This window comes from Eublepharis macularius, chromosome 11, assembly GCF_028583425.1.
Source record: "Eublepharis macularius isolate TG4126 chromosome 11, MPM_Emac_v1.0, whole genome shotgun sequence".
NCBI classification, from domain to species: domain Eukaryota; kingdom Metazoa; phylum Chordata; class Lepidosauria; order Squamata; family Eublepharidae; genus Eublepharis; species Eublepharis macularius.
Genome location: NC_072800.1, coordinates 26,368,954 through 26,396,760, shown reverse-complemented (window position 1 = coordinate 26,396,760; position 27,807 = coordinate 26,368,954). Strand labels below are relative to the sequence as shown.

General features: G+C 40.9%; 1 protein-coding gene across 2 annotated transcripts in view; it reads left to right on the top strand.

Annotated features, from left to right (window-relative positions):
- The window catches only part of SEPTIN7 (septin 7), a 55,794-nt gene extending 29,194 nt beyond the window's left edge, over positions 1 to 26,600 (top strand). The window contains exons 6-14 of one of the 2 annotated variants that reach the window (XM_054991308.1): positions 1,959 to 2,076; positions 3,604 to 3,696; positions 6,685 to 6,781; positions 8,748 to 8,799; positions 9,347 to 9,472; positions 17,653 to 17,673; positions 21,896 to 22,031; positions 24,350 to 24,489; positions 25,590 to 26,600. In XM_054991308.1, the coding sequence (XP_054847283.1) occupies positions 1,959 to 2,076; positions 3,604 to 3,696; positions 6,685 to 6,781; positions 8,748 to 8,799; positions 9,347 to 9,472; positions 17,653 to 17,673; positions 21,896 to 22,031; positions 24,350 to 24,489; positions 25,590 to 25,629 (823 nt within the window). In that variant the 3' untranslated portion in view covers positions 25,630 to 26,600. The remainder of the gene's footprint in view (positions 1 to 1,958; positions 2,077 to 3,603; positions 3,697 to 6,684; positions 6,782 to 8,747; positions 8,800 to 9,346; positions 9,473 to 17,652; positions 17,674 to 21,895; positions 22,032 to 24,349; positions 24,490 to 25,589) is intronic. The other variant, XM_054991309.1, reaches the window with a different exon arrangement.
- The last annotated feature ends 1,207 nt before the right edge of the window (positions 26,601 to 27,807 follow it).

Here is a 27,807-nt window from a genome sequence, read left to right as displayed (position 1 = left end):
TACTAGTGCAAGGTGCTGTTGGTCAGTAATAGAGGTCACCAAGATGCAGGGAATCAGCCTATTCTGGATGAGGTTGTGCTCTTCCTAGGAGTCGGAGTTGCCGTTTTGGGCACTTCTCTAACATGCCTGTCTGCAGACGGACATTCACAACTTCAGTCAGTTTTGGCTGCTTAATCAGCTGCAGTCCTTGGACTTAGCCGCAGTTAACCATGCTGTAGTCACTGCCAGGTTAGATTGTCACAGTATGTTTTACGTGAACAACCTTTTATATGGTTGGAAATATAATATTCAAAATACTGCAGAAAAACTGCTTGTGCACACTAATTATATGAAACGTATTGTAAAAGCTGCCCTGTCCCCTAATAATTTCCTGACTCAACTCGAAAGCTTAACTCGAAAGCAATAAAGAGTCTAAGAGTGGGACCGCTTACCTCTGTATTAACAGATCCAGTCAGCTGTGGTCTTCCTTGAGGGTCCTGCTGTGTGTACCCCCCTGTCTTCAGAACTAAGCTGGGTGATCCGGCTAGGGGCAGGGTGTCGTTCGTGGTGCCTCCATTATAGAGCTCTCTGCCAGAGCACCGAATCCAGTAACTGCTGGCACCAGGTTTCTTTTGTTTGCTCACACGTCTTGGGACTGTTAAAATGGTCTTGTTTAATTTTGTTGCATAGACATTTGCTGCTTAACTTCCTGTAATATTTTATAACAAAACATTTTATTAGTTTTGTTATAAAATAGTATTAGATTATTATTAGTAGTATTAGATTACTTTTTACAGGAGTACTTCACTTTCTGTTGCAGAATTATTCTAGATTACTTGATTGCTTTCCTGAAGATGTTAGTGACAAAAGAAAGTGGCAAATGATGCTACAATTAAAGTTTCAGTCACTTGTGTATAGAGCTTTTCCTTTCTCCACTGATGCAAGCTGCTTGAAGAAGCAAGAGAAGGAAACAATTTTACCTGATCTCTCCCCTGCCCCATTGCTGCAGCTTCCTGTACCACATTTTTCATTGCGAGGCTTTTCTTGAACCTTCAAGAGGATTTTCAGAACAAACAGGCAGGTGGAAAAAGATCCACTCTGTCAGCTCCTCCTGTGAACCTTTTTTTACCTACAAGACAGGAAGAAAAACATTGATACTCCTGTTTTCATTGTTTGCATTTGGTCATGTAGGTTTTTGCAGTGTGTGTGTTCAGAAGGGGCCATGGTTCCGATCTAAAGAACTGTTTCCTGCACATTCACTAGCCCACGACGACATTTGCCTTTGAACTGCCACCAGGGCCGGCCTGCCCATTGAGGCCAGTGAGGCCGCCACCTCAGGGCGCTAAGGCGCCTGAGGGGTGCCGGCCCAGGGGCAGGGGTGCGCGCCACGGAGCTGCCGCTGCCGGCCAGGAGCGCATGCTGGTGGCGGCAGCGTGGGGCACTTGAACAGGCAGCCTCCCGTTCAGTTGCTATGCGGGCCAGGTGCAGCTGGCGGCCAGCTGCGCCTGGACCACAGAGCAACTGAACGGGAGGGCTGGAAGGTCCCCGCGCACCAGCCCCTGCGTGATGACATCACATGCAGTGATGTCATCATGCAGTCCAGTGCAGGGGCGCGCAGAGGCAGCATTAAGCTGCCTCAGGTGCCGGCGACGCTGAAGCCAGCCCTGACTGCCACTCCCCCCACCCTTATTCACAAGCTATCTTTTATATGTCCTCAGTCTGGAAACTGACTTGCTGGGTAGCCTGGTGGGTTTCCAAGCACATACCTTCTTGCTTTCTAGTCAGTTACTGCTGATTGAAGTATTATAAATTGCCTTAGCTCTTAAAAATCTTTTTAACATTGCGATCGGTTGCTTTGTGTCTGTTTTGAAAACTTTTGGCTTGTGCCATAAGTTGATACTGTAGAATACATCCCGCCTGCAATTGTTTGTTTTGGAAGTAATATTTGCTCAGTCGCTCTCTTTTTCTTTTTAAAATAGTCTCAAGCCTTTGGATATTGAGTTTATGAAGCGCCTACATGAAAAAGTGAATATCATTCCACTTATTGCCAAAGCAGACACACTTACACCTGAAGAATGCCAACAATTTAAAAAACAGGTGAGCTGAAAGCTTAATGTCAAATGGTACCATTTGCTGATGTATAACTACTGAACTTGAAAGATTAAATCCAGAAGTTACTTTTTAAACTTGGCAGATAATTTATAGTTCCTTAACAGAAGAGTGCATATTTTTGGTGGTGTTGAGCTGACTTCTTCCCTGAGGGCTAGAAGACAAACAGCATTAATACTACTTCTGACATGGGAAATGTGTTCACTGATCTTATCTTAAAAATAAAAATGCTCATTCTTTCTCTGTAGGTTAAAAATGACTGATCTTGAGCAGAATAAATAGCACTAACCATCTACAAAGAGTCTGAAATGTTGCCAAATTTGTGTAGGACTGTTGCAATTACAGGCTTGTTAGACATGGAAAGACGGGGGGTGATTTTAAGTTTGGTCACATAGTAATAATTAGTCATTGCTGTAATGTTTATTTTTGAAGGTAATGGTATACTCAGAGTGTAGTTATGGTTGGAAAAGTAATACTGTGCACTTGATTGTGGTGGTTTCCATATATAAACCTGTAGCAGTTGTGTGGTGATTGGAGGCCTTAAGAATAATGGCACCGTAACACCATTGTCCCCACAGTGTTGCAGTTGGTGATCGTGATAGAATTTTGACCCTCGCTCCAAAATGCATCCTACAAAGCTGTGGTAATGCAGCTCTAAACCCAGTCTGTGCACGTGTGCCACAAAAAGAGTACAAGCTGCTAAAAATATTTTAATGTAGAATTGGATGTTTAATATAGTTCTACTTGTATTCAGAAGTGGGATGGCAGCATGGTATAGCCTGATCTCATCAGAACTTGGAAGTTAAGCAGGGTTGTTAGTTAGATGGAAGACTCTGCAGAGGAAGGCAATGGCAAACCACCTCTGCTCCTCACTTGTCTTGAAAATCGCTTGATGGGGTTGCCGTAAGTCAGTTGCAGCTTGACAGCGCACACGTCCATATTTGTATTCAGACAATCTATTCTTGCTCTGTGCTAATTTCTTTATAGTGTCTGTGTTTATAGAAGTTTTTAAAACCACTCTAAAAAGTATTTGGCTAATACAAATATTGAGTGCTTTGCTCTCTGTGTGTGTTTTGCACATTGTGTTTTGGATAATATGAATGCAATAGTGCATGAGATTGTTAGCTAGCTTAAGTTAAAAAAAAATAAATTTTGAAACAAGACCAGTGTTTCCAAGGTATGTTTCAAATGGCAGCAGATTTTTGTAAAAGCAAAGTAAAAAGTTCACTGAACTAATGGAAATAATTTATGCTAAAGTGAATGAGGACATTTCACTGAAAAGTGTGTGACTGTCTGAGGAATGGCTTGTGTTACCAGGGGTTTCGAAAGATTTTCTGGGGCAGTGATTGAAAAGGAAGGGAGAAATTGTATCCATGTTCTGGCAAGCTTTGTAGTACCCAGTTTCCAAATACCATGGGTGTAGCTCACAGATGAAAGAAGGAAGTACACCACCTGCTCCATAAGCATGTCCCATCATTGCTTCACTCTTCTATTAACAAATACTTTTAATTACAGATAATGAAAGAAATTCAAGAGCACAAAATTAAAATATATGAATTCCCAGAAACGGATGATGAAGAAGAAAATAAGCTGGTTAAAAAGATAAAGGTACAAAAACTGTCTTGAAGTAAAAATTCTTTCAGAGTTCTGTGGGCACTTCATGCATGTAGAGTTCTGTGTGTAGGTTTCCCTGTAATGAAGAGCTACTCCATAAAGGGATGAGCATGCAGAGCGCCCCTTTCCATTGATGCTGCTATGAAAAAACCCTTAGGATCTTCATGTGTGTGCTAAACAGGGCTTTTTTTCAGGGGGAACGCAGGGGAACGGAGTTCCGGAACCTCTTGAAAATGGTCACATGGCTGGAGGCCCCGCCCCCTGATCTCCGGACAGAGGGGAGTTGAGATTGCCCTCCGCTCCGCTGAGCGGTGCGGAGGGCAATCTCAACTCCCCTCTGTCTGGAGATCAGGAGGCGGGGCCACCAGCCATGTGACCATTTTCTGTGAGGGCAACCCACTGAGTTCCACCAACTCTTTTCCCAGAAAAAAAGCCCTGATGCTGAAGCATCTGCACCCCTAAGAAGCTGTTCTACCACAACCATGGTAGACTTGTAGGAAAGCAAATGGGTTACTCTACTTGAACGGGCCATGCAGTTACAGTAAAGAAAACTTCTCAGTCATATTATTTGGAAAAATAATACATGGCAACAGTTAATAATCTTTTCTATGCCTTATGTTCCTTGTATTTAAAGAAGCACACACGTGAAAAGTATTATTTGATCAATTGGATAATTATGGAAATTTATTTTAGATCATGAACTATCCAAAAATGGCTGCTCCCGTTAACCATTATTGTATAAGTCATGGGAAGATTTTAAAATTCCCATTTTCTGGAGTGTAAAAACCTTATAGGATAGAATTGGTTAATTTGTCAGATTTACCTAAAACTTTAGTTTGAATGGTAATAAAATAAGTGTCTGTAGATCAGTTTAATTCTGTCTCTTGAAAGCAGGTAGAATTGTCTATTGTAAAACTATGAAAAGCTTATTGTGTGACTGCAAAATAGAAAGGGTTAAGGCATGATGAACTCTCTCCCTTATTGCAGTTGGTTAAGCAGCATATTACAGCTTCAAATAAAAGTGAAGATGAAACCATACCTGATGTCCAGTATCCAGATGGTGTATTAAAGTAGTTATATTTTTATATGAATTATAAAACACTACAACATAAGCTCAAAAAAGGTTTAATATTTTCAGCTCATTGGATCATTGTAACTCTTGTTAGGAGGATGCTTAAGATTCTTAAGTGCTATCAGAAGCCTATGGCCTCCTCTCCCTTGTGGCTGATGTGCTGAAATTTCAGCATGCAGATGAATGATTATTTAACTGAAATCCCTGACCTCTGGGGACATGCAAAGTGCTTTCCGATCAGCTTTCTCTGTTGACTCAAGTAAGCGTCTCAAAGATATTTAAAGCAGTAAACTGCCACTATCTAGGGTCTGAGGTACCTAAAACACTTTTTTCAGCTTAAAAAGTAACCACAACATCTGTTTTTTTAATAATCTTTCTCTATAAGAAGCAAAAGAAACCCCAGTATTATCATTCTTAATGTAAGTAGTCCAAGTATTATTCCACATGCAAACTCTTACATTGAAAAGCTACTCATTAACAAGGGAAATCAGAAAATTACATGGATTTTTTTTTTGAGGATACAAAGCAGAAAGCATCTTTTAAAATGGCAGAAGTTTCAGGTCATACAAATATCCCCAAATTGTCTGGTGTCAGATACAAATTCAGGCAGGATTCTGAAGCTTATATAGCTTGCAGGGTATTGGTTCAGGCCGTGGTTCAAAAATGAAATCCAGCCATGCAGCTTTCCAATGGATACGAAGCAGGAACTTCATTTAGTTTCTCTGAATAGGTCCAGAATCTCCAATAACAGCCGTGCTTCTAACAGCAGCAGCCAGTTAACATCTCCCCCCCCCCCCCCCCCCCGAACAATACTAGAGGCGGCATTTAGCAAACTGAGACTTCAGTTAGGAATGTCTGACAAGTTGTTCTTTTAATTAGTGCGTGTGTGTGTGAGTGTGTGTGTGTGTGTGTGTGAGAGAGAGAGAGAGAGAGAGAGAGAGAGAGAGAGAGAGAGAGTGTGTGTGAGAGAGAACACAGGCAGTTGTAAGTAATAATTCAAAGGCAACTAAGTAAGCAGGCATTGGTTAGAATTGGTGGTTGTCTGGGTTGTTGGGCAGTGAAGGAAAACTCTTCCAGCAAGTCTTAATGCGTTACACCTTGACCATGTCTCTTAAACCGAGAAGAAATTCTAGATCACATTTGTATCTGACAATCCAACTGCAATGGCATACACACACCTTTCCTGACAAAGGGGAAGTAGAGAAGGCTTTGATCTCCAGAAAAATACAGTTGAGTCAACCTGAGCAACTTAAAATGACAACCAATAATGATTGGGGTTCTATGTGAACAACAAATTAAAAATTAACCATATTGGAAGTTAAACCTGTAATTTTTGCTCAGTATTGTTCTCCAGTTTAGTGGTTCTGAAGGAAAGGCAGGGAAGCGTTACCTTGGCCAATGGTTCGTTCTTTCTTTTTCTTTCTTTCTTTCGTTCTTTCTTTCGTTCTTTCTTTCGTTCTTTCTTTCGTTCTTTCGTTCGTTCTTTCTTTCTTTCTTTCTTTCTTTCTTTCTTTCTTTCTTTCTTTCTTTCTTTCTTTCTTTCTTTCTTTCTTTCTTTCTTTCTTTCTTTCTTTCTGGTGTGATGCAGGGCAAATGGGTGGGTGTCAGCAGGAGTTACATGCAGAACTTAAAAGCCATAAAATAAAGGAACTGACAGGTCACATGAAGTTGCCATAGATGGAATCGGACTGCTGGCCCATATTAGCCTAGCATAGTCTAGTTTCCAGCAGCAGCTGGCCACTTCTCAAGTAGTGTTCTTTCACATGTCAAGATTCCTCTTTTTAAGATCTGTAGATGCCAGAAATCCGACTTGAGATCTCACTGAGCTATATTCCTCCCCCCCATAATATTATAACAGCACCTTTTTGTTTCTATAACCACTGATCAGCTTTACCTTTTCTGTTTTGTAGGACCGTTTACCTCTTGCTGTAGTAGGAAGTAATACTATCATTGAAGTCAACGGCAAGAGAGTTAGAGGAAGACAGTATCCTTGGGGAGTTGCAGAAGGTAAGTAGGTAGATGATGCGTGTCGATATAACTGAGTAGTAAGGTGGCAGTTTTAAGAGGTAGTTTTGAAATGCCTCACTTTGGAGCAAATTGCTCAACACATGCATTCCAGATTGAGTGGTTTCAGGATTGTGGGAACGGGGGATTACAGCACCCTCGAGCCCTCTCTCCCCTCAGCTAGGCAGCAGTTCCCCCTGCAGGGTTTCTCCTCAGACTCTCGCTCTCTCTTGCTCTCTGTTCACCTTCACCAACTTCCTCCCTGACCTGCCCATCAGGCCTTCTGTTACAGGGGCTTCCATGGGGCAAGGCCTGCCCCACCCCCAAGCTCCAACCCATGTCGTCCTTCCCCCCAAGATTGGCATGCTTGGGTGCCAACCTGGGTGTAAGAGCTGAGCTCAGCCCGGCCTCCTTCCTCCGGTTGAGCTGGCCGGGTGGCCCTCAGTGAGTGCAGCTGTTCTGCTCCTCAGGGCCCTCCCTCCTTTGGGCTCTCCCTCACTGGCCCTGCAGCTCTGGCCTCTCGAGGTCTTCCCCAAGCCAGGTGCTCTCTCACCAGCTTGGCTACTGGCTATTCTGATGGCTCCCTCGTTGGACCCAGCTCCTGGGGGCTTTCCCCAGTCGACATCCTTGTCGCCGCCGGGTGCTTCGTCACAGCATGCCTCTCCCTGGCTGCCGATGCTGCCTCCACCTTTCCCAGGGGCCTGGGCATCCCCGGTGGTGCTCCAGGCCACCAGGAGGAAGGTAAATCTGGGGGGAAGGAGTTGTCGACCTCTGGACAGAATAATTGGAAAAATGTCTCTGACCTTCGTACTCCACCCATGGCAGCAGCCTCCAGGACAGTCAAGGAATGGTGGAAGAACCACTGTTCAAGCCATCTCCTCACCCTCCTGTTAAATGAAATGATAATGCCCAAGGACACTTAAGTAAAGCTTTCATGGATTGTGTTCCTTGTATTGATGTCACAAGAGAAAGAGTGTGTGTATTAGAACATCTTGCAGGAAAATACAGCCAGTGTTTTTTGTCCATCACCAGAAAAATTTGCCACTAAGTTAGTCCAGTAAAAAAAAAAATCCTCGTGACCATTTTGTTATAACTGTTTTGCTATAAGGGTTTTTGTAACAAACTGTGACCCAAGCGCTTCTCTAAAAAGTTTTTCAAATTGTAGAACTTTTCAAATATGATCATATAAAATAAAGCAGCAGTTTACTGGGATCTTAATTCTAGTGATTCCTATTTTGGATGCTTGAATTAACCTAGACTAAATACAGTGATAAATTCCTGTCATCTTCCAAGTTATGTTGCAATGGATAGCTCAGGATGCTATAAAGCCTGTACATCAAAATGAAAACATTTTTAAAATTCTTCTGTTTTACATGTTGAAAGTAGATAACAACTATTTCTTGCTGTGTTGCAGTAGCTTTGTGCAATGTTTAATTTTAATACATTCAGAATAAAGGTAAAGGTAGTCCCATGTGCAAGCACTGATTCATTACTGACCCACGGGGGGACGTCACATCACGACGTTTTCTTGGCAGACTTTTGTTACGGGGTGGTTTGCCATTGCCTTCCCCAGTCATCTACACTACCCCCAGGAAACTGGGTATTCATTTTACCGACCTCGGAAGGATGGAAGGCTGAATCAGCCTTGAGCCGGCTACCTGAACCCGGCTGCTGCCAGGATTGAATTCAGGTCATGAGCAGAGCTTGAGCTGTAGTACTGCAGCTTACCACTCTGCACCACAGGGCTCTACATTCAGGACACAGAAGAAATTTCTGTGTCATTAGAATGCAGTGTGAAAACTGGTCGTTGCCTCATTCTCCTCTGGAGTTGCTTTTCTTCCATGCCAGCAGCAGCAATGGTAGATGGAAGCTGGCTCGCTTCCTTCCCTGTGTCTCTTTTCTTTCCTCACTCCCCAGCTGACAAATTTCTGTTCAGCAGACTATAAAATGCAACATTTTTCTTTTGCAGTCGAAAATGGTGAACACTGTGACTTCACAATTCTAAGGAACATGTTGATAAGGCAAGTAAGCTGTGTGCAGTTTTTTGAAAATGGGTCTTTTTTTCTAAATGGGAAAGAGCCTTGCAATTACAGTAAATAAGATGTTCTACTGTGGTTGTTTTATATATTGGATGCCTTCACTTCCTTGCTTTATGAGAGGATATTTAAAATACACTACAAGGTGAGTACTGCTTTCAAGGGATAACTTCTTTGCCATCATGAAGTACAGGTGGCTGCTAAAGATGTTACAACAAGTCTTCTACATCAGCTGACAGTGTGAATATCTTTAAAACAACCTGAGCTTTTTGGAAGATTAGTTACCTGTAAGTTAATAAACCTCATGCATATGACAACACTACTATATCATGATTATTTGGGATATTTATTAGTTTGTAGAATTTTTAGATCATGAAACAATTTGCTTGTAATACACTTGTGCGTTTTGACATTTAAAAGCCCTAGATACCCCTGTCAAACATCTGCTTATTTAAAGTTAATATGGCATTCAGTTGATATTTAATCATTCCAGGAAGGAAAGTTGCTGACAACCTCCATTTTTCTTAAATAGAACTCACATGCAGGACTTGAAGGATGTCACAAATAATGTTCACTATGAGAACTACAGAAGCAGGAAATTGGCAGCTGTTACATACAATGGAGTGGACAACAACAAAAACAAAGGGCAGTTAACAAAGTAAGTGGCAACTGTAATGGTACTTTAGGTTTTGCCATTGAATTGAATCTTTAAAGGGACCCTAAACATTGAATGGTATCTTCTGATGTATATATTGGTAGGGAATTTAAATGTTTAATGTTACCTGCAACTAGGCCGTAGGTCATTTGTTTGCATAGCTGATGGAATTTGGTGAACTTGTACTAATTGATATTGCCTATAGATTGAATGATACATGTGTCTTTGAACATGCATTTACTTCTTCCTTTGGACAGGGTGTTGCTTTGGGCAGTTTTTATGGAAGTTTGAAAGCCCACAGGGAGAGTGGAAGTTGCTTACCTGATTGCTTGTCAGTTAGCTCTTGCCTGTCGATCAGTTTATCTTACTGTTTTCAGAAAAGAACAGCAAAATAGCACTTTGCTCAAATTGGTATGATTGAAATCTTTACGCCAGGATTATATTATGTTCTGTGTGCGGATCTTGTATTCTCCCATAGAATTTTTTTTTAAGTATTTAGCAAAATTGTGTTTAACAATTGTTTATTAAATTTCAGATATTTGACTTGCACACTCAAGAGCTGTGGGTCAATCCAGTAGGGTTTTTATTCAAAACTGAATTATGTGCCTCTGTCAGGCCTGCCAATGCAAGGTGCAGTTAGTTCCTAGTAGGAGGTCTGGTCTAGCTTATTGGGTTAGCATTTATTTTCCATAGTGCTGGGGACTCAGCCCTATCCCAAGCAACTGCCGTGGCTGGAAAAATAGAAGAGTAGTGCTAAATAAGCACCATAGCGCTGCTGCTAGGCTTTCCCAGCCTGGCTGTTGGTTGGGCTGTTTATGCTGAGTATAGTCCAGGCACAAGGACACAGGACTCCTTCCACAGGTGTGAGTTACAACATGTTGTAATTTATTAAGGTTTCTGCCTTACAATATTGCTAGCAATAAGGCTTTCAAGGCAGATAACATGAGTAAAATAAACATTTGAAATTGCAGCAAAACCTGTTTACCACCTCCTGTTTTGGGACTTCCAGTGGTATAGCCATGTTAATTTATTGTTGCAAAACAAACAAAAGTCCAGTAGCCCCTATAGACTAACAACATTTATTCCAGTATAAGCTTATGTGAGACAGGGCTCGCTACTACAGAGAGAAGATTCTTCAGCTTGTATCTGAAGAAGTGAGCCCTATCTTACAAGTGAGCCCTGTTAATTCGCCTTTAAGGCAGGTGTCCCCAAACTTTTTGAGCCTGTGGGCAGTTTTGGAATTTTAGGAGGGGTGCTGAGCAGCACTCCAAAATGGCTGCTACAGAAGGCAGAGCAAGCCAAAAATGGCTGCCATGCTTTGCAAAAAAAAAAAAAATTGCAGAAAAGGGAAACGAAAAGAAACAAAGGAAAGTCCAGGGGAGGAAGGGAGGAAGAGAAGGTGAAATGGAACCACAGGCCTTGCTTGTCTTCGTGATCCGCCAGTGGCAGCTGCTTCTGTTGCAACCTTTCATTTGAATGAGGGCAGCAAATAACAAGCCCTGCCGTACAAAGGCCCTGCCTGCTTTTTGAAAAGCTTGGGGGGTGCCAGGGGAAACACTGGCAGGTGCCATGGCACCCATGGGCCAGAAAATTTTTTTAATATTGCCTCTCCGGGGAACATGCCTGAGGCAGATTACAAAAAACACCGCACGTTCCTAATTAAAATCCAGCATTAATAACCCAGCCAGATCATAAAAATATAAAATATCAAGGAGCTTACAGTGAGTCCCACACAGTTCTCATGCTTAAAGCAGATTATAAAAATAATGTTGAAAGATGAAGGCACAGAGATCAGTACTTGTGAGGAAGATGTTAGCTGATGGGCTGGACAGTATGCTTGCTGAGCCAGCTTTGGAATTAGGACCGAGGGCCTTGCTTCTTTCCAGTGTACTCATGCATAAAATTGTTCTCATCTGGTTTGACTTGCATGCTACACTTAAGGCAGAGTCTAAACCCGAGGAGTCTTGAACGGTCTCTTGTTGAGTCTTGCTTGGATCAACTTAGCAGATGTCATCCTGAGGCTGTTAGTAGAGTGAAATGAGAGCTACCATGTGTTCGTTGGATCTGCTGCCTTTATGGAAACCATGCCATGCTTCTTGCTTTACAACAGGTGCCCTTACCCTTTCCACCTAACTCACCAAAACCAGCATGAACTAAGGCATTCGTAGTAATAAGCCGTCGCACAGATAGCCCCTCATATTCTGTTCCTTCCAAAAAAAAAGGGGGGTGGCAGAGATCACACAAGCTGGTCATCCTCCTGATCGAGTATTGACTCAGAGATTCATGCTCACACATCCTTTACAGTAGAGAGAAGGGGGTGCCTGTCTACCCCTGTACTGTGCCAGGACAGCTGAATGAAACAAGACACTGCTGCTAGTAGATAAAAGCATCTTCCTCTTGCAGAAAGTACTGCTGATCCACCTGTTAAAAATTGATTTAGATATCATTAAGATTTTCTTTATAGGGGAGGCTATAGTCATGGCACAACTGAAGGCACATCTAGTGGGTGCAGTTTCTTTGAAAGCTGGAAACTGTGATTGCATTTCGTATGTGAAGAGGGAGGTATGACAAGCAGGCCATCTTTGTGCATCTCATAGCAAGTTTTAATGACTTTGTGTAGTGTCTGAATTCAGACACAGGATTCTTAGATGCCTTCCGGTCTAGCTTCCAAGCAGATTTGGGGGTTGATGGATGGTGTATATCGTGACATGACAAGAGAAATAGTTCCCTGTTGACCTTAATGGAACTTTTTTGATATCTCTGAGCACGTACAAGATGGATAGGTATACATAGTGCTGCCATAAGTTGATTGATTTCAGCACCATAGGAATTATCCTGTGTGATGTGCAACAGGGTTCTAATTCGTCCACATTGTTCTTCCGTGTCATTAAGGAACTGCTGGTAGTGGTCTTTAGACATTTGGAATATCCTCCGTATATTATCTTTGCAGCTCTGTTTTGCTTGGTCTTGTTTTGAACAAGCACATGGAACAAGAGGATCAATTGTCTGAAGCGGCAACCAGACAAAATGGAGGAAATGCTATTTATGATTACCACTGATAATACATTGATAATACATAACTACCTCTGGCTCGTACTTCTTACAGATGCTTGAAAATCTGTGATGACAGAGTTTGCATTATATACTTGCTGTTGCTTCAGCAGCAAATTAAATTACATCATCTACTCCTTTATCGGTACATTCAGTAGGTTAAATTTTCTCAGAGGTGGAAATCTGTTTTTAATAGTTATGCAGAAGGTTAATATGGAATGAAATCAAATTTGTGTGTCATTTTGTTTTTATATTGCGGTCATGGAGTACAGCTGATCCACCTGGCCTCTTTTCTTTTGAGGAGTAGTAATTTAATGTGTTTAAAGTATTGAACTAGTTTGTATTTTGCACAGATTTATATTTGTAAGTTAGATATCTAGCCAGTGCATTCCATTAGGTTGATTTGGAAAGCATGTAATTAATGTGTCACAGCTGTTTACTGCAAATACGGTAACTAGATTTACAGGATGATTCTTCTTCTATTACTAAAGTCTGAGACATTCTCATGAGAATGTATCCAGTCACCATCCTAGATGTGAGAGAATAGCTGGATGCCGTGCATGTGCAAAGGATGAGAAATGCAAAAATTGTACCCCCTCTAAGATTTTACATTTAATTTTTCTGTAACTTCAAAATTAAATGTACTTTTGCGTATTTGAAAGTTAACTTTGAACCTCTCCCACAGAGGGCCAAATTAGATGTGACGGTGTCCAGATTGGCCTGTAGGGAGGTGGTTTCCTATATTCCTTGCTGCAGTGGGTGATCAGTGCTCTCTCCTATAGGTAGATGAAATACTGCCGGCTGAGGGCCTAACTAGACGAAATGCTGGGAGAACAGCATTTACAGGAATCTGTGGCAGGGGTATTGATCATGGATGAGCCCCTTACTATTTTACCTTTGGAAGCTTGTTCCATCTCCTGTCTTCCTTTTACTTCATGAATGCTAGTTATGGATCATGTCTCAGTGCCAGAAGATGTTGCTTAATTTTCATAGAAACTCAGGGGGGTCAAATTCCATTGTCTGGTATAGAAAGATCCAGAGGAGTTAGCTGTGTTAGTCTGTTGTAGCAAAATAGAAAAGAGTCCAGTAGTACCTTTAAGATTAACCAACTTTATAGTAGCATAAGCTTTCAAGAACCACAGTTCTTTTCGTCAGATGCATGCATCTGTGAACTGTGAACTGTGGTTCTCGAAAGCTTATGCTACTATAAAGTTGGTTAGTCTTAAAGGTGTTACTGGATTCTTTGGTATAGGAAGATTATCTTTATTTCATGTTCACAGAAAGCCATACAGAAGTTATTGTTAGGGGTCCATGCTCCAGATCAGTTAATGTAAATTTAGCTGTTCTCAACATGTTTTAACCAGTCAAGGGGTAACTTATGGTTAGATTCTGTACAACCGTTTCAACAGGTATAAAGGCATGTTGTTTTAAAGATCTCCTCAGATTAAACAGTTTTCTTGGAAGAGGAATCTTGGGCCAATTGAGCAGGTGTCTCAGTTTTTCTATCTAGATATTCTTTCCCACACTTCGGTCTCATGGAGGGCCCATAAAGAGTGTGCCTTGCTCTTTGTGGCTGGTTCCTCTGTGGCTATGTCTTTTAGTTGTTTCTTTTGAGGGTCGGTCTCTTCCTATAGAAATTCAAGCTTTTAGGGCTAAAATGTTGTTACAAGTTCTATATATGGTAACTGTTTGAATTACTGGAGTTTATAGTTCTGTTGATTGGCCTATGGAGGTTTTTCTTTGAAAAATTTATGGAGTTTCCCTATTGCGTTGCCTCTGTGATTCTCCTATTGGAAATGGGTATTGGGTCAATGGAATGCCAGTTGGCTTTCCACCTTTATTTGAAGGTTTTGTTTTCTAGGGACACTTCTGATTTCCTTTCTTTTATTTTCTGAGTGTTATCTTTTGCAATGGAGATCTAAATGTGAATCTAAACTCCGTATTTTAGGGCTGCCCCTGCACTGCCCTGAGCCTGTCTGACGGCGAGGGCAGTCTAGAAATGCAATAAATAAATAAATAAATTTCTGTTGTTAAAACTGCCATAGACCACATGAATCATCATAATTGGACAGACACAGTCTTTAACATGCCAACTACAATTAATCCAAATATTTTGGGGATTAATTGTGACCAGCAATATTGGTATATCTAAGAATCCTAGTATCAATCGTGATTCCTAAATATACACTTTTGAGTTATTTTAAGAGTATACTCAATTGCATGCCAGTGAACAAAGCACTAAAGGGAATGCCTATGCCACAGAATTATAGAATATTCCTTTTTGCTGCCTATATGGCAACATGAGAAACAGAAGGCCAAAGGTTTTTCCTCTTACAGTGGCCACTTACTTTTTTGCTTTAGAGGAAATGCACAGCAGCATGCAGTCCATAGAGGAGAATTCTGTTGCTCAGAGGGTGGGAGCTGGGTCATGGAGTAGAGAAAAAGAGTCTGGCTGATTGCTTCTTGGTAGTCTTAGAATGAGGGGGAGATGGCAGTTTTTGATTATCGATTGATTTCCATTGGAGCCAGTTTAGAAGAACCACCATGATGCAAATTGCTTAAATAGAAATAGTAGAAAATCTGTTAGATATTTAGAGTGCAATTCATTTTGAGATTTTAGACTGTAGATGAACATATGGGCCTTTCCTTTGAACTTTTAATCAAATAAAATATCCCACTGCTTGTAAGCCGATCCCATATATGCATTTGTATACTGCTTGATTATTCCATATATTGTAGTTCTGCAGTCCCTATATTTTGTACTACTTCTGCGAAGCATCCAGGTACATTTAAGGTTAACTATAACTACATTAAATTATATAATCTGCCCTGAGCTTGCTTGTGGGGAAGGCGGAATAGAAATCCAATTAAATAAATAAATAATAAATAAATTACTCTTTTTTTTTGCCAAGTAAAGCTGCTTGTGGCTTTAAAGGGCAAAATAATATATTTGAGTAGATGCCACAGGATTGACTCGTGATGGCAAACAATACTATAAAAACCACTAGATGTTTATAAATGAATGAATCACAGTGAGTCAACTGTTGCTGCTGGCTTCTGTCCTCAATTATTTTGGATATGTCTGCTAAAAAAGCCAAGCAAGCGTTATTGTTGTTTTTTAGTTTCTTTTAGTCTTGACTTAGGTCTGGGTCTTTATACTACTGATTTCTTGGGAACTTTCAGAGAATGAGTATCCGTTGTAAAGAGCTGTTTTGGAGCTGTTTTATTAAAAATAAAATACCACTACAGTACACATCATTCTAAGTTTGGTGCTTTCCCTTGCAATTCTAGAGGCCAGGTGTCTTATCTTCCTTTTCACTGCTATAATATTAGGAGACTCTGCGACTGGAGGCCAGTGTTTGGCAAAACCAGTGCTAGCAAGCTGGCTGAGGCTATGACTGCTCTTTATGAGGCTAGAGATTTTTATCCTATGTATGCCATGGATTATGGAAGCCATCCTGTAAGGCAGGCTTCCCCAACATGGTGGATGCCATGGTGCCCACCAATACTTCCCTTGGCTCTCAACAAGCTTTTCAGGAAGTGGTAAAGCCATTGTGAGGCAGGGCTTGTTATTGGCTCCCCTCATTCAAATGAAGGGGGTTTCCATGGCTACAACATGAGGAGGGCTGTATTTTCTGCAGCAGCCTTCGTAGATTTCACTCCAACTCCTGTAGCAGCTCTTCACTCCCTCCCAAAATTGCATTGTTGCCTGCAGGCTCAAGAAGGTAGGGGACTCTTGCTGTAAGGTAGCGAGCGGGAGGTAAAACTAGGGGTGTGAATGACTTATATATATTAAATCTCATTCTTGTGATTTAAATAATAATTAGCAGCTGAGATATTTAACAAACCTTCCTTCCTCCTTATCCCATTTGTTCAGGCAAGCTTACAGTATTAAAGCAAAAAAATACCTGAGCTTTCTGCAGCTAGCACTATGCCAATACAAGCAGTGATATGGATTTTCTGGGAAAATTGGATTTGGATAATTTTCTAATTTAAATAAATAATTATAAATGTTAGCACAAAATTGAATTAGTGTTCGCAAAAGATGGCAGATATACCATGTACAACTGTTGGGGGTTGTCCATGCTTCATATTGCATATTTAGTCCGTATAGCAGGATTGATTTTGTAGCATAACAGCCCTGATAAGTATAGATTTGCATATGTGGGGGGGGGGGATTTTTCCACAAAAAAATGTTCTGCCCCACATCGCTGACTGTACAAGGGCTGCCAACTCATCTTGCTGTCCCTTCTCCCACACCCACTCTGTTGCTGTTTAAAGGCTTTAGCACAGGGGCAACTGTGGCCCTGTCCTGCTAATGGAGTTTGTGACAGAGGGTAGAGGGCCATGGTGTGAACCTCCGTTTTCTAGAAGCCGTGTGCGGCGAGACATCTGTGAAGGCTGGCAGAGGGAAGCTGAATCTTTAAAGAAAGCACACACTGTAGGTCTTTCACAGAGAGCCTTGGCTTTGAATCCGTTCTAGTTACACTATTTCTTCCAAAGATCCCAAATGGCTTCCTTTTTTTTTTTTTTAAAGTTCAGCAATTTACAGAGGACAGTTATAGTAGCAGTACTTTAGAGTCAAATAGTTTGAATGGTTTCATAATGTTGGAAGAATCTATGAAATGCAGAAAGACTAATAGTTGCCATGTGATGTTCTGAGCTTAATTATACCAAATGCGACTTTTATTAATGAACAGCTTGTTGTGAGACCTCTGCTGGCCAGTTAAGTGGTGCTCATAGATTTCATTTTGTATATACAGTATAGCTTAGGCCTAGGAGCAGTCTGGAATCACAATATGTTTGGGGGAAACTAGTAAAGTGAATGTCACTAAAATATTTAAACAGTTTAAAGAGCATGCCTTACTGCTTGCTTACTTGTAAATTGTTCTTGGAAGCTTTGCACATCGGGTCTGCCTTAATCGTGTGGCCCTTGACTAACTGAACATTGAAAACAAACCGTAACTAGCTTAAACTAACTGTCACTTTACAGTGAAAATTTTGCTTCTGTGGAGCATCCAAGCCTTAAGTAGCTTGAAATCCATAATGAATTTGCTTTTTTATTACTGCTTTTTAATTTTTTTGTGGTTTTATTTAAGCATGCTAAGCCATCTGTATTTTTTGTTTTTTAGATTTGACACAGTTGAAGGCATGTAAGTGGTCATTTAAAAATTTTTAAGAAGTAAGACAAAAGGCTTTAAACAAATAAGGTTTTCAATGTTAAGTGTAGCGTTTACGTTTTATTTCCAGCTCTTGCATTTGTTTTGCTTTAATGTTTTTTATTCTAAAATTAATCTAACATTAAATATTTTTAGTGACAAATACAGAGAGCACTTTGATTCACAAAGAGGACAGAAGGTCACTTTAGCAGTTATCTCATATGAAATCCACACCATTTGCTGCCTTTCAATAAATACAAGTACATTGATTGTGTATGAAATGCTTTTCAAGAACTTATTGTTTTCATTTCTTGCCTCTAAAGTTGCAGGTGGCTACAGGAATTTTTTAAAGCACAGGCACTATCATGTCATGGGGCTGGTAAAGAAGGCAGACATGTAGATATGATCGGGTACTATCATATAAATGGCTTGCAGACGCTTATTTTCCAGTCTGATCAGGTGTTGCATTCCAGAGAAAACTGTCAACCTGGCATGACTGTTGGCTGTGCACACACACCCCTCCCCTCCCATCACAGGGAGAAAAGAGTGATTGAATTGGGTGGTACAGTATTATTTATCCTGATATGTCCCAGCCACCTCATTTAAAATCCATTTGCTCTTGGCACAGGTTGGGTGATCTAGGAGATGAGAGAGTGTATCCAGTCATCTGCAGACTTTACGGAGCAGGATTTTCCCACATCCATTTCCTGCTATACCCTGCTGACCCCCCCCCCACAGTATTGGGGTAAAATGAGGTCTTGGGCAGGGCAACAGAAATTGTCATTCCCTCTTCAGCAAGCCAAAATTTCTTTCCGTTGAAAGAACTGCATGGTTGGATACAGGCCACTGTATTTAAATCATGAGAACGCCCAATTAACTTGTAATTTGGTATGGAAGGGGGCATATATGAGTTAAAGACACCTTGCACTGGGTCAGGGGTTCTCTCTGGACATAACACTGGGATAGGCCCTTTGATTCTGTTGAACAGCATTAGGTTTTAGTAAACACTCCAGCACGGATATGTGTTAAGTTCTGCAGTGCTTCTTTGAGCTTTTATTTCATGGAGAGGTAACTACTTTGAAGAAGTGGTGTGTGGAGAGTGCCATCAAGTCATAACTGACTTATGGTGACCCCTAGTGGGGTTTTCATGGCAAGAGACTAACAGGGGTGGTTTGCCATTGCCTGCTTCTGCAATCCTTGTATTTGTTGGAGGTCTTCCATCCAATTACTCACCAAAGCAGACCCTGCTTAGCTTTTGAGATCTGCCTGGGCTGTCCAGGTCAGGGCACTTTGAAGAAATCAGTGTATTAAAATACTTGCTGTGTTCTGACGATAGTAATGACTATATTAGCAATAGTCCCATGGAGGGGCTTAGTCACTGTTTTACAAAAAAGATTGTCCATCTCCACAGATGCACCATATCTTTGGAATAGGACCAGTTTTAATCAGCACAGTAAACTTTGTTCCCTAAGCCCTTACACAATAGAGTTGGGCTTAGATTAATTACTGTTATTAAAACGGAGCCTCAGACCTAGGAACTCGCAGATAGAAGTTCTTTCTCAGAACGGACAATAATCTCCAAGTCCTTCTGATTCTCAAACTCCAGCTACTCACCTGTTCTTGCTGATTGGCTTCCCTTGTGAACCTTTTGGCTCCGTCTGCCATTCCTTCCCCTATCTTCCTTTGAACTCTCTTCCCTCATCTCTCTAGATCCTTGGACAGGGTTCCTTGTTTTGTGGTCTGTGCTAACTAGATGAAGAACTTAGAAGGTTGTATGTTTTTCTGTGAGCCATAACAAATTTACTCTACACCTAGCAGAAGACACCTGTTGGCAGAGGTGGAGGAATCTGTTTCTTAACATTGAGGCTGCCAAACAGAAGTTCTGAGAAATTTTGTAACTCTCCTCCAGTGCCTCCACTGCAGTCAAGAATGCAGTTTTGATGTGGTTGAAAAGAATCATAGGTGTCTTTTTTAGTAATCTTGTAGCATTATAATACATTTTCCTCCTCTTTATGCCTGTGTCATTTTGAAAATCTTTGAGATGATACTTAAAAAATGTTCACATCTGTTTAGCGCAATCCTAGGCGATGGTGAAGGTTGGCTCTGTTCATTGTATATTGTTGACTGATCTTTTTCCTCCCCATTTTGCATTGCGTGAACGTCCAGGCAAGTGGTAGTAATACGTCTGCAATGCACTCGTCTTGTTGCGCACATCACCAGTTATTCTGTTCTCAGACTGTATTGATGTGACCAGATTGTAGCATATTTAGACCCTAACCATGAATAGTTTCTGGTGCAGAGGACCGGTGTGTGTATTAGGAATTCATTAGCTATAGGGAAAATAATCTGACTATTGTATTCAGCATGTGACTTTAAATTCAGCAAGTCTCTTAAACTACAGATCTTCCTGTGTTCCAACATTAATAACATTCAGTTAGAGCTGTAAGAAGAGTTCCAAAAGCTCTTTTGGCATGATTTACAGGTTCCCGGTTCTCATTTTGAGGGGGGGGGGAGTATGTATCTTTTGTTGTGGAATTTTTAAGGCGAAAGGTGCAGGCTGCTCATTTTCCAAAGTTTCCAACAGAAAAGGCTAGAGACTTTAAAATTGAAAAGGCTGGGAACTAGAACATTGTTGCAGCGCTATAATGCTACAATGAGGGGGTAATGTGGGGGGCTGTGGGGGGGGGCAAGGCAAGGAAAGGGCATCAGAAACTGCTGTGTGGATGCTCCGTTGCCACTGCTAATACCTCTGCATTCACAGCAATGACCAGAGCTATACAGAGTTGTCTCCTTGTAAGAAGCTGTCATAGTGTAATTCTGCTAGATAAATTGTAGCCCAAGTATTGGCTGTTTAGTGCAAGTCAGTGTGAAATTGAGCTTCCATCACTGTTGGTTCTCTTTGCTCCACGAGGCTCAGGGTTGCCAGATTCTAGTGTTGCAGAGACAGCAGGAACCGCAACGCCCAGAATTTCTCTGTCAGGACCTAGATCGTGAATAACTCTGTGCTCCTTTGGCTCCCTGGTCCGCAGTCCTTCCTTGGCTGCCCATTCTTCCTGCCAAGAGTGCACAGCCCCCCGTTCCTCTAGCCCTCCTTCTCGGTCCATTGTCTACCCTGCATCATCCTTCAGCCTCCTTTCCTCTGGGTTGCTGTCACTTTCCCTGCAGCCCAGGACCTGTTCCTAGTTCTTCACTTGTCCCGTATGAGGTTATCATCTCAGACAAAATAAATTTTCACTCTTAGAAACTGGACTGCAAACTGCTTTGTTGCTGAGGCAACTGAACCATCACAAAGGCACATGTGCAGTGATGGTAAAAGTTGATAAAACTGTGATTTAATAAATAAAATCATAAGATTGCAGAAACAAAAGTCAAGACAATCTAGTTTAAGCCTTCTTTACACGAGAGAACGTTCAGTAGAGTAGTATTCTTGACGCCTTAGTGCAGCGTTCCCCAGTGTAGTGATATGGGTGTTATGGCACCTTTCCTGGTGTCTGCCCAGTGTTTTTAGAAAGTGGGCAGGGCCAGAGGGGGATTTTGCCCAACGGGGCTTCTGATTGGTCAGTGGAGATCTGATGGGCTGTGTGGATTTTCAAGACTTTGCTTTGGCAGCAGCTGCTGTCACAGCACAGGGATCTTCTCAGTATGACTGAAGATAAGCTGCAAGAAAATATTTTTAAACATGTTCATTTTAAACAGCGCTTATAACTGAAAGAGTGTTCCGTATGACCTCACTCCCTGAGTGAAGTCCTACGGCCGGTGTCAGAATTCCAAAGGAGCCACAGGCTCTAAAAGGTTGGGGTCCCTGCTTTAGTGCATAAGATATTGTTGCCTGAACTCGTCCGTCCCATGTGCACCAAATCTGTGGTATTAAAAGCTCACTGTGTGGTTTCTTCTCCCTTTCACAATGTGCCGTTTCCTGGAAGTTGTATGTTGCAGATGGCGCACGGGCCAGTTCTTCCCCTCCCCCCCCCACTCTTTTATCCCTTTGTAAACTAGATATTCACATTAACATAAATGTACAAGACATTACCATGACGGGAAGAGCATGTGATCACTATCAATAATTTTTTAGGCACTCTTACTTATATGGGAACGTCACTATTAGATTGTTGCTTGCTTCCTTTCAGTGTTTCCCAGTTGCCTTTTCACTGATCATGAATTAGCAAAAGAAAATTTCTGCATGGAATAACCAACCACCTGCTCTGGTTTATGTCAGGAGTCCTCTGGCACAAATGGAAGAAGAACGGAGAGAACACGTGGCAAAGATGAAGAAAATGGAAATGGAAATGGAGCAGGTCTTTGAAATGAAGGTCAAAGAAAAAGTTCAAAAACTGAAGGACTCAGAAGCTGAGGTAAATACAGCTACAGGAGCATGCCACCTTCTGGATGAAGCAAAGGTTGCAAATAAAAATAATGTATTACCTGGCAGTTAATGTGCACACTGACCAAACCACTTATTAGCTGATCAGATGTAAATAAATTCCCAAAGGTTAACATGACCCTATATTTGGGTGGCCACTGTGCTGTAGATACACAATTCACAAGTGTTCTCTCACATTAGGAAGGCGGGTTTCCTGGTTATGGTTTTGACCTCGTTCCACTGATTATGTGGAACAACCTGAAGCATGGTTTCTGTTAAATTGATGTGACTTGTGCTTGGGGCAGACTGGTCATTATGACCAACGAGGCTCCCCCCCTGTCCCCATGGGGCAAAGCCAGCCCAGTGGCAAGGAAGACGGTGCCTGGCCTGGCTGAACAGTGGAGTGGGCCTGGCTGAGCAGGCAAGGGGTCTTTTCTCCCTCCTTCCTTTTGGAGGGTTGAGGGGGCCAAGCTGCAGGGCTGTTTTCTTTCCAGCTCACCCCTGCTTGTGCTGAATGGAGTTCATTAGACTGCCATTGTTAAATTACAAAACTACAAAACCCACCAGAATTATAATTTTTAGTTTTAATTTATAAAAGTGCCAAAGTGCAATGCAAAAATGCAATACCAGTGAAATAACTTAATAAATACATAAATAGGTGTTCAAAATACAAAAGGTGCGTCCATACATTATATACAAAATACAATAAATGCAATCAACAATTCACAGTCCGAAATATAGGAGTAAAGTGCAAAGTTCCAGCGAGGTGGAAAAGCGCTGCTTGGTGGAGAGCCAACCGCGTGTCTTCTCATGAAGGTTCACAGTCCCAAAATAAACACATTATGGTGCCGACGGAGTTTAGCAAGCAATATTTCTATTTAACCCGTTTCGTGAGGCAAACTCACTTCATCATCAGGCATGAAGCAATTAGGACTGACTATGAAATTCACAACAGTTCTATGCTCTGCTCTCCCACCGCTCCAAAGCTGGTCTGCGGACTATGTGATTACAGTCAATTTGGATTATAAAACTCAGGGTATAATGTGACCAGCAGTACATTAAAAGACCACTTCCATGTCATAAGACCATCAATTTTTGTCATGCCTGCCTTTCAAAAGGGGTTTGGGCGCTATATTGTTTTGTTGCATGGGGTAAGATTTAATTTATGAAGGTAAGTTTCTCATTAATGCTAATTTCACTTTCACACAGGGCAGCTTAATGCTTTGCAGTGAACCTTAGCTGGTAGCAGTGCTGTGCTGCTTTCAGCCACCTCTTTAAAAAGCAGTGGCTGCACTATCTGTGTTTTTATTAATTGCTTGGTTGGTGTGCGTAGGAACAAGTAGTTGCAAACTCCTCAGTATACTTCCATGTTCTTCTGGCTGATACCTGTTAGATCAGCCATACTAGAATAGCCTTTGTGAACACAGTTCACACTGCATTGCTCTTCTCTAAATTATTAAATCATTAGTCAAAGCAAGTTAACAAATTTAGTTTGAATCACAGAACTCTTTTTTTTCTGTTTACTAGAAGTGATGCAAATATACTGATGTATTGTCGAAGGCTTTCACGGCTGGAGAACAATGGCTGTTGTGGGTTTTCCGGGCTGTATTGCCGTGGTCTTGGCATTGTAGTTCCTGACGTTTCGCCAGCAGCTGTGGCTGGCATCTTCAGAGGTGTAGCACCAAAAGTCTTTTGGTGCTACACCTCTGAAGATGCCAGCCACAGCTGCTGGCGAAACGTCAGGAACTACAATGCCAAGACCACGGCAATACAGCCCGGAAAACCCACAACAGCCATCAAATATACTGAATTTGTTAAATTGGTTTGCTTAGTGATTTTAACTTGTAACTCACCCCAAGGGCTCAGGCTGTGTAATAATTGTGCGTAAAATTATGAGAATAATAAATACCAGTTGATAGCATTGTTATGGCCAGCTCAGTAGAGCTCTTTTGAAAAATTAACACACACATGTCGGGGAAGCCTAACATTGGCTGGGCAGAGAAACAAAAGCGTCAAGTAAGAAAACTGGTTCAGAAGTCAAACGAGAACACAAAGGAGAAAATGTAAGAATGAGGCAGTGCTGAGGACACGTTCTGAATGCAGTTACTCTTAATAGTAAAGAGTCCGGTAGCACCTTAAATACTAACCAACTTTATTGTAGCGTAAGCTTTCAAGAGCCACAGCACTCTTCATCAAAGGCATTGCATGCATCTGTGCCATGCATCGGTGGCTCTTGAAAGCTTATGCTACAATAAAGGAGAAGATGGCACTGATGAGCAGATGGTTACATTTTGTGATCTTATTTCTCAGCTCCAGCGGCGTCATGAGCAAATGAAAAAGAACCTGGAGGCCCAACACAAAGAACTCGAAGAAAAACGCCGCCAGTTTGAGGATGAGAAAGCAAACTGGGAAGCCCAGCAGCGTATTTTGGAACAACAGAATTCTTCCAGGTAATTAGGAGCCTATGCAGTTCTTTCTGACAGCGTTATTTAGAAACTTTCAGATATGTAGCTAAATGTGGATATTGCTTGGTGCTGATAGGCATTGACTAACAGGCACACTCTCAATTTTTCTTTTAATTCTCATTTCATTGTTGCTTTCCATGCTGCTCCATGTCTGGACCTGCCACCCTTTCTCTGTCCAGTTACTTTCATCTTGTGATCTTCGTGTATATAGCCCAATATTTTTGGTCAACTGCTGCCAGCATACTTCCTCCAGTGTTAACTGTCTCTTGCCTATTATTCGCTTCTCTCCTACAACGAATGTGGCTTATATGGCTCTGGGCAAGGACCACAACATTCATTTCCTAGTACATAACATGTGCTAAATATGTTTTCTAAAGGGGTACTGATGGTTTTGAAATTAATGCTTTGAATAGGAAGTCCTAATTTAATTTGGTATAATAAAATGTCAGTATCTGAAGGTTCAGTTACCCAGTTTCAGCCATCAGATTTTAGTTGAACTTGTACATAGTAAGCAAACCCCTTATCAACTGTGCAGTCAAATAATACGAAGGTGGTGCATCAGGGTATAATTTATGAAACTCGTACCTATCGAAGGAGGTAGATTGGCTTATGGGGTTCTGCCTACAGTGATCAGTGCTTCGGCAAAGAAGCTTGTATGTATTGAAGTCTTAGCTTTTAGGTCTCAGAATTCAAAACTCAGTTGAGCTCTATGCAGATAAAACCTTGCATTTTCCTGAACTTCAGAGTCTACGGGGATGTGCCATTATCCCCAACCCATAGCCCATTTAGATAAAAGTCTGTGTTATAGTTGAATATTCAGCCTTACTATCAACAGAACAGTCCGTTTATGCAAACAGGTCATTCTGAAAGATGCCACTTATGCATATATTTGCAGCTGTATATCTCATGTTGAATGTTAGAGCCAAAATACCTTTTACTTGTATACTTTTTCTACTGTTCCCCAAAATAAGATAGTACATGCAATCAAAAGAGTTTGCTAGTTAAAATGGGATAAGAGTAAAAGTTTGTGCTTTTAAATTATATGTGGATGACATTCTCTCTCTCTCTCTCTCTATTTTTAACAGAACTTTGGAAAAGAACAAGAAGAAAGGGAAGATATTTTAAATACACTTACTGGCCACCAGTTATGTATTAGTTGCCAATATTCAGCCTGGACATCAGTGTGTGTTGGATCTGTTTGACCAATCTTGCACCAGTTGTATCCATATCTATGGATTTAACAGCATGACAAATTATTTTTGTTTTAATTTTGATGGCAATTGAGATGCCTTGAATTGTCTAGGGTGTTGTATACTTAGAAAAACAAAACAGCTCTAAGTACCCTTTTTTTAAAACAAAGTCATCTTGATGCAAAAGAAAGTTTTACTGTTGTACAATCATGTTCTGGTGGTTTGATTTGTTTACAGGATATTCCAGTATACAAGGACTCGGGAAGGTTTTCCGTAAGGATACATTGCCATAATATAATATGAACTATGCTTCTATTATAAAAAAAATTCCATTCAGTGCAGCATATATAATAATGTAATTTAGTCTAACACAGTTGACCCTATTTTTGACACTTCCATTGTTTAAATATACACATGGAAAGACAAACTTATAGGCCTATGGTGCACCTAAAAGCTTTTTATAAAACCCTTTTTTGTTTTGGAATCTTTAAATATATGCTATTCTCATTTAGTAACTACTTTAGCCAGAATAATTTCATTACTGCTTCATTTTTGTAATAACATATAATTTAGATACTTTTCCATATATTGGCCCTGCTAAATAGATTGTAGTTTCTTTCATATGGTAGGAACCAGTGAATTAAACTCTTCCTTTAACTCCCTTTTTACATTTTATGGTAAGTAGCAGGAAAAAGCATTTATAGGTCATGTCTTGGGGGTGGGTGGGATGTGGAGTTAACTACCGACATGTTTCTACCTGTGTGCAGTCTGTCTACTAGAAATGAGAATCATGGCCTCCTAAGAAAAGTCACCATTTTGCATTTAGCTGTATTCATGTACTGCATTTCTGTATTTTTGTTTGTATTGTAAAAAGTCACATAATAAACAATGTTGTGATGTAACATATTGGAAGTCTGGCTTCTCTCATCCTTGGATAAAGCTATTTATCAATTGTTCTTACTGCTTTTCATTTTAAATTTTAACTGTTATGCTTCACATATTCGCTCCGGAGCATTGCCACATGTTAATATAAATTAAACAAGGTAGGATTGGATTTTGTGTGAGGCTGTTTCAGTACAGTCATATAGGCATTTAACCTCCATTTGGATACTAGCAGTAGTGAGGTACTTGCTGTGGGGAAAGTGTTTGTGTTTGTGAGATAGTGTTGTGGAAATCTTGTCCCCTGTAGCATGAGATACATTACTCCATGTAGCGTGATATCTACTTCAACAACCATGAGATCTAGCAAAATAGATATTGAGAAGATGGTCCCTACGTTAGTATTTCTAAGGGATTTTAATACATGGTCTTTGAAAGTTGTATTCTTTAGGACAGAAGAATCTCGCAGCATACTTTCAAATGACTGTCACTTAACACTGATAATATTCTCTCCTTGTAACCTAGAAATTGGATTAATCTAATTTATGTCAGGATGGTAACATGCAACTAGTCATTACATTTCCAAAACAAGTACCTTTTTTCCATTTTCATTTTGGCTCGTGTGTGAGTCTTTGTCCTTTTCTGCTTAATGGAAATACTCATTGGTGGAATTATTCCCCATTCATCCACCGCTCCAGAAACAATATCTAAGCAGCCTCTCAACTGAAAAATGTACTGACAATTCTAAAAATAATAGCAGGCGTCTCCTGCTTTGACCTTGCAGTTCTGGTGCTATTCAAATTATTATTTTATTCTGTGGCATTTTTAAGGTCTTCCAATGCTGTATTAATACTCTAAAGAGTGAGATTCGTAAATTTTTGGAAGTATGCTAAGAACTCAAGGTTCTTGGGACTGGAAAAGGCCCCTAAATACTTCTGTGAAAGAGGGAAGCTTTTCATGTACTCCTAAATACTCTTACCCCTGATCCCCGCTTGGGAAACTTACTTAGGATTTTGGAAGAATATACTTTGAAGCACTTTGGCCAAAGGTTCTCATGCATTGTTGAAGGGGAAAAAATAATCAGTTGCAGGCAGTTTGACCCATTAAAATCTTGCCAGCCAATTTTCAATATGTAGCTCTAAGTCAGTGAGTGGTGAGTCTACAGGCTTATTCATCTGAGGAAGGCTGCTGTTGTCCTTAGTGAATAGCTAATGCAAACTTGATTTAGATTTGC